Raw genomic sequence first — 14,316 nt, forward strand, 5'->3', positions numbered from 1 at the left:
ATCTGAAAAAATACAAGTAAAATACAGACCCATAGCCTGCTGTTCGTGCCAGCTCAGACTCTTCTACCACTCTGTCTCTGCAGGGGGGACGGGGATCACTTTCACAATCATCCTCATCTGAAAAGTCTCCGCAGTCATTGTCACCATTACACTGAAGTTGCCTCTTTATGCATCTGCCTGCAATCAAAATCAGGAAAGACTCAATGTATCTAATGTCAAATTTTCTCTTTCTTTCTGAAGTTATCAAACGCATTTTAACCCTGGAGGTGAGGTATCAGAAAAACATATTTGAGTTCTTTGTACAGAATATATAGATGGCCCCTTTTGGGGCCTTTCACACTTGGAAATCCAAGTGTCCAGAAGCATATGCTTTTTTTTTTCTTTTCATTCAGGAAGGCACACAGAAACCCATAATGAGCAATTGGAGCACAAAGATTACCTGTACTGCATTGAAAGTCATTTCTGCAGTCCTCCTCAGCATCCTCACAGGGCTCTGTGGGCACACACTGTCGTCTGTCTCCCACAGAGTCGGTGCAACTTTTTCCATTGAATTGTCCAAAGACCTCAATGCTTCTTGAACGAAACTGCACAATATCAGTTGGAATGATTAGAATTTCTAATGTCAAAAAAAGGGTATGGTCAAAAGGTGCATCCATACAACTATATCCCTGCAATGAGTCAATGGTTTTAAGATAGAAGTGGTGGAAGAAGTCACTGATGTTATTTAGGGTAACACTATGCATTCTAGGTTTGGCAGGCTCTTATACAGATGATTCCTCTGGACACTCATTTAGTATTCTGTACAACATAAAGATTTCCTGGAAAAGTTAGCAACATACATTTACATGTTTATCTCTCTTTCTGGGTTTGGAACTCAGTTGTGGGGCTCCCTGCCTCATAGTCATTTTTCTGGAGAGGCTAGCAATATAGTTTCCATTTGGGGAGGTCAGTGGGGAAGGGAGAGGAACACTTACCATTTGTCTGAGGCAAGGATCGCATTGTGACCATTCACTCCAGGGGCTCATTCTGCAATCTATGTGCGATGCAGAGCCACTGCTTTCTGTTAGCTCTGGGTCATAACTAAGATAATAGAACATCCCAGTTTATAATGACCATTGTGTATGTCTGTTTCCAAGAAGTCATCACAAACACAGTTCATTTTGCACTTTATCCCCTCTCAAATTATACCACTTATCTTTTTATTATATCTCTCATTGCACCCTTAATTGCATGCTATTTTGTATTTTCAACTCATCTTTTTGTTTAATTCTTGTCTGTATTGTAAGTTAACTTTTAACTTCCTAGCAATGCAAATATTTGAAACAACAAAATAACGGCAATGAGGAAAACTAGCAAAGCATCTTTCCAGGTGTTTTACATAGATTAATCTTATATTTCTAAATAGATTATGAACTTAATGAAGCTAGAAGTCTGATTTTTTTTTGTGTGTGTCTTCCTTCCCATCCACCATACCCCACCCCTCCCAAGAATCTGGTGAGGCTAAGTTACCTCATTCTCTTGCAAATTTAAGCCAGCCGGCCCAGGCCCAGCAATTCCTGTAGCGGGCACCTCATAAATCAGGTTTCCCCTCTCTGGTATTCTGTATGCCCTAAACTGGATTCTTTGCCACTTCACACTTCACTTCAGGACTTATTCCTGATCTTTCTGAGTTTTCACATCATATATTTTGGCACTTATGCCTCCCTTTCCACCCCCAGGCCCACTGCTCAGCAGTGCTTTCCTGGCTTTGAACTTTCCTTTCTCTGTTAGTTCACCATTTGAGTCTCTTCTGGTTGAAATATCACCCAGGATAATTATATAAAAAAGAAAACACATCAGAACCAGAAACCACCCAACAAGAATTCTACAAATTCCCTACCTCTACTTGCCTGGCCTGACACTGATCCTTCCTATAGTTAATCCTCTTAAACCACAGAAAAGGCTGGCTGAATAGGAACAGCTCCAGTCTATAGCTCCCAGCATGAGCGATGGAGAAGTCAGGTGATTTCTGCATTTCCAACTGAGGTACCGGGTTCATCTCACTGGGGATCATTGGACAGTGGGGGCAGGATGTGGGTGCAGCCCACCAAGTGTGAGCCGAAGCAGGGCAAGGCATCACCTCACCCAGGAAGTGCAAGGGGTCAGGGAATTCCCGTCCTAGCAAAGGGAAGGGGTGATAGATGGCACCTGGAAAACTGGGTCACTTCCACCCTAATACTGTGCTTTTCCAATGGTCTTAGCAAATGGCACACCAGGATATTATATCCCGCATCTGGCTTGGAGGGTCCCACACCCATGAAGCCTCACTCATTGCTAGCATGGCAGTCTGAGATCAAACTGCAAGGCGGCAGTGAGGCTGGGGGTGGGGCGCCCACAATTGCCGAGGCTTGAGTAGGTAAACAAAGCGGCCAGGAAGCTCGAACTGGGTGGAGCCCACCGCAGCTCAAGTAGGCCTGCCTGCCTCTGTAGAGTCCACCTCTGGGGGCAGGGCATAGCCAAACAAAAGACAGCAGAAACCTCTGCAGACTTAAATGTCCCTGCCTGACAGCTTTGAAGAGAGTAGTGGTTCTCCCAGCATGGAGTTTGAGATCTGAGAAAGGACAGACTGCCTCCTCAAGTGGGTCCCTGATCCCCAAGTAGCTTAACTGGGAGGCACCCCCCAGTAGAGGCAGACTGACACCTCACATGGCTGGGTACTCCCCTGAGATGAAGCTTTCAGAGGAATGATTAGGCAGCAACATTTGCTCTTCAGCAATATTCGCTGTTCTGCAGCCTCTGCTGCTGATACCCATGCAAACAGGGTCTGGAGTGGACTTCCAGCAAACTCCAACAGACCTGCAGCTGAGGGTCCTGACTGTTAGAAGGATAACTAACAAACAGAAAGGACATCCACACCAAAACCCTATCTGTACGTCACCATCATCAAAGACCAAAGGTAGATAAAACCACAAAGATGGGGAAAAAACAGAGCAGAAAAGCTGAAAATTCTAAAAATCAGAGCAACTCTCCCCCTCCAAAGGAACACAGCTCCTCACCAGCAACGGAACAAAGCTGGATGGAGAATGACTTTGATGGGTTGAGAGAAGAAGGCTTCAGACGATCAGACTTCTCCGAGCTAAAGGAGGAAGTTTGAACCCAATGCAAAGAAGCTAAAACCTTGAAAAAAGATTAGACGAATGGCTAACTAGAATAACCAGTGTAGAGAAGTCCTTAAATGACCTGATGGAGCTGAAAACCATGGCACAGGAACTACGTGACGAATGCACAAGCTTCAGTAGCTGATTCGATCAACCAGAAGAAAGGGTATCAGTGATTGAAGATCAAATAAATGAAACGAAGTGAGAAGAGAAGTTTAGAGACAAAAGGATAAAAAGAAATGAACAAAGCCTCCAAGAAATATGGGACTATGTGAAAGGATGAAATCTATGTCTGATTGGTGTACATGAAAGTGACAGGGAGAATGGAACCAAGTTGGAAAACACTCTGCAGGATATCATCCAGGAGAACTTCCCCAACCTAGCATTGCAGGCCAACATTCAAATTCAGGAAATACAGAGAATGCCACAAAGATACTCCTCAAGAAGAGCAACTCCAAGACACATAATTGTCAAATTCGCCAAAGTTGAAATGAAGGAAAAAATGTTAAGGGCAGCCAGAGAGAAAGGTCAGCTTACCCACAAAGGGAAACCCATCAGACTAACAGCAGATCTCTCAGCAGAAACTCTACAAGCCAGAAGAGAGTGGGGGGCAATATTCAACGTTCTTAAAGAAAAGAATTTTCAATCCAGAATTTCATATCCAGCCAAACTAAGCTTCATAAGTGAAGGAGAAATAAAATACTTTACAGACAAGCAAATGCTGAGAGATTTTGTCACCACCAGACCTGCCCTATAGGAGCTCCTGAAGGAAGCACTAAATGTGGAAAGAAACAACCAGTACCAGCCACTGCAAAAACATGCCAAATTGTAAAGATCATCGATGCCAGGAAGAAACTGCATCAACTAATGAGCAAAATAACCAGCTAACATCATAATGACAGGAACAAATTCACACATAACAATATTAACCTTAAATGCAAAATGGGCTACATGCTCCAATTAGAAGACACAGACTGGCAAATTGGATAAAGAGTCAAGACCCATCAGTGTGTTGTATTCAGGAGACCCATCTCATGTGCAGAGACACACATAGGCTCAAAGTAAAGGGATGGAGGAAGATCTACCAAGAAAATGAAAAACAAAAAAAGGCAGGGGTTGCAATCCTAGTCTCTGATAAAACAGACTTTAAACCAACAAAGATCAAAAGAGACAAAGAAAGCCATTACATAATGGTAAAGGGATCAATTCAACAAGAAGAGCTAACTATCTTAAATATATATGCACCCAATACAGGAGCACCCAGATTCATAAAGCAAGTCCTTAGAGATCTACAAAGAGACTTAGACTCCCACACAATAATAATGGAAGACTTTAACACCCCACTGTCAACATTAGACAGATCAATGAGACAGAAAGTTAACAAGGATATCCAGGAATTGAACTCAGCTCTGCAACAAGCAGACCTAATAGACATCTACAGAACTCTCCACCCCAAATCAAAGAATATACATTCTTCTCAGCACCACATTGCACTTATTCCAAAATTGACTACACAGTTGGAAGTAAAGCACTCCTCAGCAAATGTAAAAGAACAGAAATTATAACAAACTGTCTCTCAGACCACAGTGCAATCAAACTAGAACTCAGGATTAAGAAACTCACTCAAAACCTCTCAACTACATGGAAACTGAACAACCTGCTCCTCAATGACTACTGGGTACATAACAAAATGAAGGCAGAAATAAAAACGTTATTTGAAACCAATGAGAACAAAGACACAACATACCAGAATCTCTGGGACACATTCAAAGCAGTGTGTAGAGGGAAATCTATAGCACTAAATGCCCACAAGAGAAAGCAGGAAAGATCTAAAATTGACACCCTAACATCACAATGAAAAGAACTAGAGAAGCAAGAGCAAACACATTCAAAAGCTAGCAGAAGGCAAGAAATAACTAAGATCAGAGCAGAACTGAAGGAAATAGAGACACAAAATCCCTTCAAAAAATCAATGAATCCAGGAGCTGATTTTTTGAAAAGATCAACAAAATTGATAGATCACTAGCAAGACTAATAAAGAAGAAAAGAGAGAAGAATCAAATAGATGCAATAAAAGATGATAAAGGGGATATCACCACCGATCCCACAGAAATACAAACTACCATCAGAGAATACTATAAACACTTCTATGCAAATAAACTAGAAAATCTAGAAGAAATGGATAAATTCTTGGACATATACACCCTCCCAAGACTAAACCAGGAAGAAGTTGAATCCCTGAATACACCAATAATAGGCTCTGAAATTGAGACAATAATTAATAGCCTACCAACCAAAAAAAGTCCAGGACCAGATGGATTCACAGCTGAATCCTACCAGAGGTACAAGGAGGAACTGGTACCATTCCTTCTGAAACTATTCCAATCAATAGAAAAAGAGGGAATCCTCCCTAACTCATTTCATGAGGCCAGCATCATCCTGATACCAAAGCCAGGCAGAGACACAACAAAAAAAGACAATTTTAGACCAATATCTCTGATGAACATTGATGCAAAAATTCTCAATAAAATCCTGGCAAACTAAATCCAGCAGCACATCAAAAAGCTTGTCAACCATGACCAAGTGGGCTTCATCCCTGCGATGCAAGGCTGGTTCAACATATGCAAATCAATAAATGTAACCCAGCATATAAACAGAAACAAAGACAAAAACCACATGATTATCTCAATAGACGCAGAAAAGTCCTTTGACAAAATTCAATAGCCCTTCATGCTAAAAACCCTCAATAAATTAGGTATTGATTGGACGTATCTCAAAATAATAAGAGCTATTTATGACAAACCCACAGCCAATATCATACTGAATGGGCAAAAACTGGAAGCATTCCCTTTGAAAACTGGCACAAGACAGGGATGCCCTCTCTCACCACTCCTATTCAACATAGTGTTGGAAGTTCTGGCCAGGGCAATTAGGCAGGAGAAAGAAATAAAGGGTATTCAATTAGGAAAAGAGGAAGTCAAATTGTCCCTGTTTGTAGACGACACGACTGTATATTTAGAAAACCCCCTTGTCTCAGCCCAAAATCTCCTTAAGCTGATAAGCAACTTCAGCAAAGTCTCAGGATACAAAATCAATGTGCAAAAATCACAAGCATTCTTATACACCAATAACAGACAAACAGAGAGCCAAATCATGAGTGAACTCCCATTCACAATTGCTTCAATGAGAATAAAATACCTAGGAATCCAACTTACAAGGGATGTGAAGGACCTCTTCAAGGGGAACTACAAACCACTTCTCAATGGAATAAAAGTGGATACAAACAAATGGAAGAACATTCCATGCTTATGGATAGGAAGAATCAATATTGTGAAAATGACCATACAGCACAAGGTAATTTATAGATTCAATGCCATCCCCATCAAGCTACCAATGACTTTCTTCACAGAATTGGAAAAATTACTTTAAAGTTCATATGGAACCACAAAAGAGCCCTCATTGCCAAGATAATCCTAAGCCAAAAGAACAAAGCTGGAGGCATCACGCTACCTGGCTTCAAATTGTACTACAAGGCTACAGTAACCAAAACAGCATGGTACTGGTACCAAAACAGAATATAAACCAATGGAACAGAACAGAGCCCTCAGAATTAATACCACACATCTACAACCATCTGATCTTTGACAAAAACAAGAAATGGGGAAAGGATTCCCTATTTAATAAATTGTGCTGGGAAAACTGGCTAGCCATATGTAGAAAGCTGAAATTGGATCCCTTCCTTACACCTTATACAAAAGTTAATTCAAGATTCATTAAAGACTTTAATGTTAGACCTAAAACCATAAGAACCCTAGAAGAAAACCTAGGCAATACCTTTCAGGACATAGGCAAGGGCAAGGACTTCATGTCTAAAACACCAAAAGCAATGGCAACAAAAGCCAAAATTGACAAATGCGATCTAATTAAACTAAAGAGCTTCTGCACAGCAAAAGAAACTGCCATCAGAGTGAACAGGCAACCTACAGAATGAGAGAAAATTTTTGCAATATACTCATCTGACAAAGGGCTAATATCCAGAATCTACAAAGAACTCAAATAAATTTACAAGAAAAAAGCAAACAACCCCATCAAAAAGTGGGTGAAGGATATGAACAGACACTTCTCAAAAGAAGACATTTATGCAGCCAAAAGACACATGAAAAAATGCTCATCATCACTGGCCACCAGAGAAACGCAAATCAAAACCACAATGAGATACCATCTCACACCAGTTAGAATGGCGATCATTAAAAAGTCAGGAAACAACAGGTGCTGGAGAGGATATGGAGAAATAGGATCACTTTTACACTGTTGGTGGGACGGTAAACTAGTTCAACCATCGTGGAAGTCAGTGAGGCTATTCCTCAAGGATCTAGAACTAGAAATACCATTTGACCCAGCCATCCCATTACTGGGTACATACCCAAAGGATTATAAATCATGCTGCTATAAAGGCGCATGAACACGTATGTTTGTTGTGGCACTATTCACAATAGCAAAGACTTGAAACCAACCCAAATGTCCAACGATGATAGACTGGATTAAGAAAATGTGGCACATATACACCATGGAATACTATGCAGCCATAAAAAAATGATGAGTTCATGTCCTTTGTAGGGACATGGATGAAGCTGGAAACCATCATTCTCAGCAAACTATCGCAAGGACAAAAAACCAAACATTGCATGTTCTCACTCATAGGTGGGAATTGAGCAGTGAGAACACTTGGACACAGGAAGGGGAACATCACACACTGGGGCCTGTTGTGGGGTGGGGGGAGGGGGGAAAGAATGCATTAGGAGATATACCCAATGTAAATGATGAGTTAATGGGTGCAGCACACCAACGTGGCACCTGTATGCATATGTAACAAACCTGCACGTTGTGCACATGTACCCTAGAACTTAAAGTATAATTTAAAAAAAAAAAAGGAAAAAAAAAACCCAGAAAAGGCTAGGTGAGGCCAATCTCTCCTCAAATGCTCTAGATCCCAGCTCCCCTTGGAGACTCTGATTCATTGAATATCTCCTTCTTTTTAAACTCTCCCTCTCTACTATCTCCTTTCCATTTGTAGTATAAAGTGTTCAAGCTTGTGATATTAAACATAAAAAGCCAAGGAATGAACAAATCATGCACCCTCCCTGCTTACACATTTTCTTCCAGCCACTCCCATCTCCCTCCTGCCCTTCACAATAACACTTCTTAGAATAATTGCTGGAAGCACAGTTATGTCTTTCTGTCATCCAAAGAACAAGTCTTATCTCCTCTGTCAAACGCTACATGCCCTTTTAGTTACTTCTAAATTCTCTTTTCTTTTAGCCAAGTTTCTTGAGAAAGTAGTGAGCACCCTCATCTCGTTTCTTACATCCCAACACTTCTCAACCCTCCTGCCCTGTGAACACTGCTCTTGCCCAACTCCATGATGACTGCCATGTGCTTCACTGTTCCTTTCAGTCTTTATCTTACTGACTGCTTCATGGTATTCAATGTATTCACCACTGTTGCTCTTCAGGACATTCTCTTCTCTTGGATTATAGGGTCTTTCTTTCATTTCTTTTTTCTTCTCTGCCTGGTACTCCTACTCTTTTATGCAGGACTATTCTGATAGTCCTTGAAATACTTATTTTCCCTCGAGATCCTTTACTTGGATGTCTCTCTCTCTCTTATTTTTCTCTATATTTTCCCCAGAACTTTAGTTTTCATGTTTATGCTAATGACACTGTATTAATCTGTTCTCACATGGCTATAAAGAACTACCTGAGACAAGGTAACTTATAAAGAAAAGAGGTTGATTGACTCACAGTTCCACAGGCTGTACGGGAGGCATGACTGGGAAGGTCTCAGAAACTTACAATCATGGCAGAAGGGTGAAGGGTAAGCAAGTACATCTTCACATAACATCAGGAGAGAGAGAGTGAAGGGGGAAGTACTACACAGTTTTTAACAACCAGGTCTCATGAGAACTCCATCATGAGAGCAGCAAAAAGGAAGTCCAGCCCCATGATTTAATCACTTTCCGCCAGGCTCCTCCTTGAACACATGGGGATTACAATTCAACATGAGAGATGAGTGGGGACACAGTGCCAAACCATATCATTCCACCCTGGCCCATCCAAAATCTCATGTTCTTCTCACATTTGAAAACACAGTGATGCCTTCCCAACAGTCCCCTAAAGTCTTAACTTATTCCAGCATTAACTAAAAAGTCCAAGTTGAAAGTTTCTTCTGAGACAAGGCAAGTCCCTTCTGCCTATGAGCCTGTAAAATCAAAAACAAGTTAATTACTTCCAAGGTACAATGGGGATACAGGCATAGAGTAAACGTTCCCTTTCCAAAAAAGAGAAATCAGCCAAGAGATAGGGGCTACAGGCACCATGCAAGTCCAAAACCCAGTTGGACAGTCATTAAATCTTAAAGCTCCAAAATGATCTCTTTTGGCTCCATTAATCATGTTCAGGTAATGCTGATGCAAGGAGCAGCTCTGCTTCTGTGCCGCTGCATAATATAGACCCTGCAGCTGCTTTCATGGGCTGACATTGAGTGCCTGCAGCTTTTCCAGGTACACAGGGCAAGTTGGTGGTGGATCTACCAATCTGGGGTGTGGAGGATGATGGCCCTCTTCTCACAGTTCTACTAGGCAGTGCCCCAGTATGGACTCTGTGCAGGGGCTCAAACCTGACACTTTTCCTCCACATTGCCCAAATAGAGGTTCTCCACAAGGGCACCGTCCCTATAGCAAACTTCTGCCTGGACATCCAGGCATTTCTATACATTCTCTGAAATCTAGGTTGAGGTCCCCAACCTCAACTCTTCCCTTCTGTGCACCTGCAGGCCCAACACCATGTGGAAGCCACCAAGGCTTGGGTTTGTACCCTCTGAAGCAATGGCCTGAGCTGTACTTGGCCCCTTTTAGGCACAGTTGGAGTTGGAGCAGCTGTGATGCAGGGTGTGATGTCCCAAGGCTGCACAGAGCAGTGGGGCCCTGGGCCTAGTCCATGAAATCATTTTTACCTCCTAGATATCCAAGCCTGTGATGGAAGGGGCTACCACAAACGTCCCTGAAATGCCCTGGAGGCATTTTCCCTTTGTCTTGGCTATTAACATTTGGCTCCTCTTTATTTTTGCAAATATCTGCAGCTGACTGGAATTTCTCCCCAGAAAATGAGTTTCTCTTTTTTACCTCATGGTCAGGCTGCAAATTTCCCAAACTTTTACACACTCCTTCCCGTTTAAATATAAGTTCTCTTTGCTTATGCAAATGAGCGCAGGATTTTAGCAGAAGCCAGGCCATATCCTGAACACTTTGTTGCCTAGAAATTTCTTCTACCAGATACCTTAATTCATCTCTCTCAAGTTCAAAGTTCCACAGATTCCTAGAGCAGGGGCACAATGCCACCAGTCTCTTTGATAAAACATAGCAAGAGGACTTTTGCTCTAGTTCCCAATAAGTTCCTCATCTCCATCTGAGACCATCTCAGCCTGGATTTCATTGCCCATATCACTATCAGCATTTTGGCCAAAATCAACAAGTCTCCAGGAAGTTCCAAATTTTCTCTCGTTTTCCCTTCCTGTCTTCTTCTGAGACCTCCAAGCTCTTCCAACCTCTGCCTGTTACCCAGTTCCAAAGTCAATTCCACACTTTCAGGTATCTTTAAAGCAATGTCCCACTCTTGTTACCAATTTTCTGTATTAGTCTGTTCTCACATGGCTATAAAGAACTACCTGAGACTGGGTAACTTCTAAAGAAAAAAGGTTGAATTGATACAGAGTTCCACAGGTGGTATAGGAGGCATGGCTGGGGAGGCCTCAGGAAACCCAATCATGGTGGAAGGGTGAAGGGGAAGCAAGCACATATTCACATAGTGGCAGGAGACAGAGAGTGAAGGGAGAAGTACTACATACTTCTAAACAAACTGCTCTCATGAGAACTCCATCACAAGAACAGCAAGGGTGAAGTCCACTCCCATAATTAAATCACCTTTCACTATGCCTGTCCTTCAACACATGGGAATTACAATTTGACATGAGATTTGGGTAGGAACACAGAGCCAAACCATATCAGACACCTAGAGATAAGTCAGCAGCCCAGACATCTCTCCTGAACTTTAAACTTTTGAATACAACTTCCAATTGGACCTTGCACTTGAAGGTCTTCATGAGTTACTGAACTCAATGCATTCCCAAATGAGTGCATTAATTTTTCTCCCCTCTCAAATATGCTTCTCCCTTGTATTTATTGTCTTGGCAAATGGCACTTCCATTTATGCAGTCATTCTAATCAGAGACCTGGTGCTGCTTGTCTCATCCTGCACTCCAATCCTCATCTATGCCATCTAATCAACCACAAAGATTTGCTGTTTACAGTCTTGTAAGTAATTCTCAAACTCATCCATTCTCTTCATCTCTTTCAGATGTTTTTCTTGTCTACACCAACATTATATATCTCCTAGATGACTACAAAAATTACTCTCTAATTCAGTTTCCAGAAGGCATCCAGAGGGGTCTTTTAAAAATGCAAATTTGATCTTACCATTCAGTTACGAGAAACCTTCAGTAGCTTCCCATCACTCTTGTGATGAAGTCTAAGTTTTTTTTTTTTTAACATAACGCAATAGGCAGAATAAGGACTCTCAAAGATATCCCTGTTCCAATTGCTGGTACCTGTGAATATGTTGCCTTACATGGCAAAGGGGGCTTTGGAAATGTGAATATGGGGAGATCATCTTGAATTATTTGGTTGGGCCCACTCTGATTACACGGGCTCTTTAAAGGAGAAGAGTGGGTGAGAAAGATGTGAAGACAGAAAAGACAGGAGAAATTCAAAGCAAGAAAAGGGATTCCACCTGCTGTTGCTGGCTCTGAAGATGGAAGAAGAGGGCAATGAGCCAAGAAGCACAGGCAGCTGTAGAATCTGGGAATAGCAAGGACATGATTTTTCTTTAGAGCCTCCAGAAAGGAATCTGGCCCTGCCAACACCTTGATTTTAGTCTAGTGAAAACTAATTCAATTTTCTGACTTCTAGACCTGTTAAATAATAAATTTGTGTTTTAAGCCACTAAGTCTGTAGTAATTTGTTATAGCCGTGATAGGAAACAAAAGCACAATGCCTAGAGAGCTCTACATGGCCTATCCCTTTCCTAATTCTCCAACTTTACTTTTCTCCACTTAAGCTCCAGCTACACTGAACATTAAAATTTCAAGACAAGCCAATTTTTCTCATGTCTTCAGGCCTTTAACCATGCTATTCCCTATTCACTACATTGATCTCATCTTGGACACACATTATACTTTTCTGGGAATCCGCCTTAACCTCCTGGTGTAATTTAGTTTTCTATGTACGTATTCTTATAGCATCTTGTTCTCATATTTCATTGAATTAATTATTCACTCATCATTTATCTATTCATCAAATATATATTAATTTCCTCTTATTGGCTAAGCATGGGAGTTATAATGATGTTCAAAACAAAACAAAACAAAACAAAACAAAAAGCATGATCCCCAAAGTAGGAGTTTACATTTTAGCTAAAAATACCAGTGAGCTTGGGGACTTTCCTGTTTTGTTCAGTTTGAATATCAAATACCTGGAACATAATAGGTACTCAGGAAGGGTTTTTTAAAATGAATAATTGAATAATTGAAAGAGGAGGAAGGAAGTCCTTAGTCATGGGGTTTTGGCCAAATCTAGGCCTGTATCTCTCTAGGGTGTGATCTCCTGGGGAATCATCCACATGGTTTTTGAGCAAGGATTGCAAGGCAGGCTTCCTGGCTGGAGGTGACATTTTTGTAAGCCTGGCCCTTGCCTACACCTTCCAGAATATCAGGAGGTGTGATGAGCTTTATCTTCTAAAATTGCAAGCTAAAAATGTATTACATGGGATGCTAAAACTTCTAGAAGAACCTGCTTTCTTGGAAGTCTGAGTACTAGTGCGTATCTGAAACCACATGACTAAGAAATTCTCTGCCAGAATGTTTCCATAAAACTACAGCCTCGTCTGGAACTGACAGGCCACATCAAGAGGCAATAGCACATACACCTTAATGCCCTATAGCAGTGGGTCTCAATACCAAGTACATATCATAATCCTTAGATATTAAAAATAGGAATTGTAAAATAGTGATCCCTATTCTATACTGATTAAATCAAGCTCTCTGAGGATGGGCTGTAGGCATCAATGTTTTTAAAAAGTTACCCAGGTGATTCTTACATTCAAACAATGTTGAGAAACACTGCAACATCTGGTGGAAATCCATGATATCTGAAGGGTGGACCTCAAGTAGGTGTAGGAATACTCATTATATCATTACCCAAGATTGAAACCACCATGGACCTAAAATTGTCACTGAGCTGGTATCCTTTCTGAGTACCTACTATGTTCCAGGTATTTGATATTCAAGCTGAACAAAACAGAAATGTCCCCAAGCTCACTGATATTTTTAGCTAGAGTGTAAACTCTAGCTAGTTAGTTTGAGGATCATGGTTTTTGTTTTGTTTTGTTGTTTTGAATACCATTGTAATCCCCCTGCATAGCCAATAATAGGAAATTAATAAATGTTTGATGAATGAATAGATGAGTGAATAACTAAATACTTAATCAAATGAAATATGAGACAAGATGCTATAAGAATATATACATAGAAAACTAAATTACACTAGGAGGTAAAGGAATCTCATTGGAACATCATTGGTTTCAGGAATTGCCCTGGGCTCTATTAACATTTCTATGAATCTTTTTAATGTCTTATTTCTCCAGTATTAGTGCGTTGCCTTGAACTGGATTATCTGTTTTCATCTATTACTTTTGTATTTGTCGTTTACTTAGATGAATATGTTAACATTTTGTTTCAACATTTCCCCAAGATAGATTACTTCCCTGGTTCCAGAAACCTCATCTTTCTCACCTGCCATTCAGACAAGCCTCAGTGAATGCTGGTTCAGAGGATACTGTATAGACTGGAGAATCATGCATGGAAGGTAAAACTCACTGCAAATACTCCAGAGTGAGTTACAGTACATTACTGGATAAATCTAGAACCCAACCAGGGCTGTTCATCTTTCCCACATGTAAATGACTAGACCCTGCTCCAATGATACTGGCATTACCTCTAGACAGTTCTCTAACATCATTTGCAATAATAATAGGCCCACATTGACTATATGTACACTTATTTACTTCCT

At 41.0% G+C, this 14,316-nt stretch overlaps 1 protein-coding gene across 1 annotated transcript in view; it reads right to left on the reverse strand.

The window, feature by feature from the left end:
- The window catches only part of C9 (complement C9), an 80,467-nt gene that overhangs the window by 57,065 nt on the left and 9,086 nt on the right, over window positions 1-14,316 (reverse strand). The window contains exons 2-4 of the mRNA XM_054488289.2: window positions 975-1,080; window positions 440-584; window positions 30-177 (exon numbers count right to left, since the gene is read on the reverse strand). Coding sequence (XP_054344264.1) covers window positions 30-177; window positions 440-584; window positions 975-1,080 — 399 coding nt within the window. The remainder of the gene's footprint in view (window positions 1-29; window positions 178-439; window positions 585-974; window positions 1,081-14,316) is intronic.

Source organism: Pongo pygmaeus, chromosome 4 (genome assembly GCF_028885625.2).
Source record: "Pongo pygmaeus isolate AG05252 chromosome 4, NHGRI_mPonPyg2-v2.0_pri, whole genome shotgun sequence".
Lineage (NCBI taxonomy): Eukaryota > Metazoa > Chordata > Mammalia > Primates > Hominidae > Pongo > Pongo pygmaeus.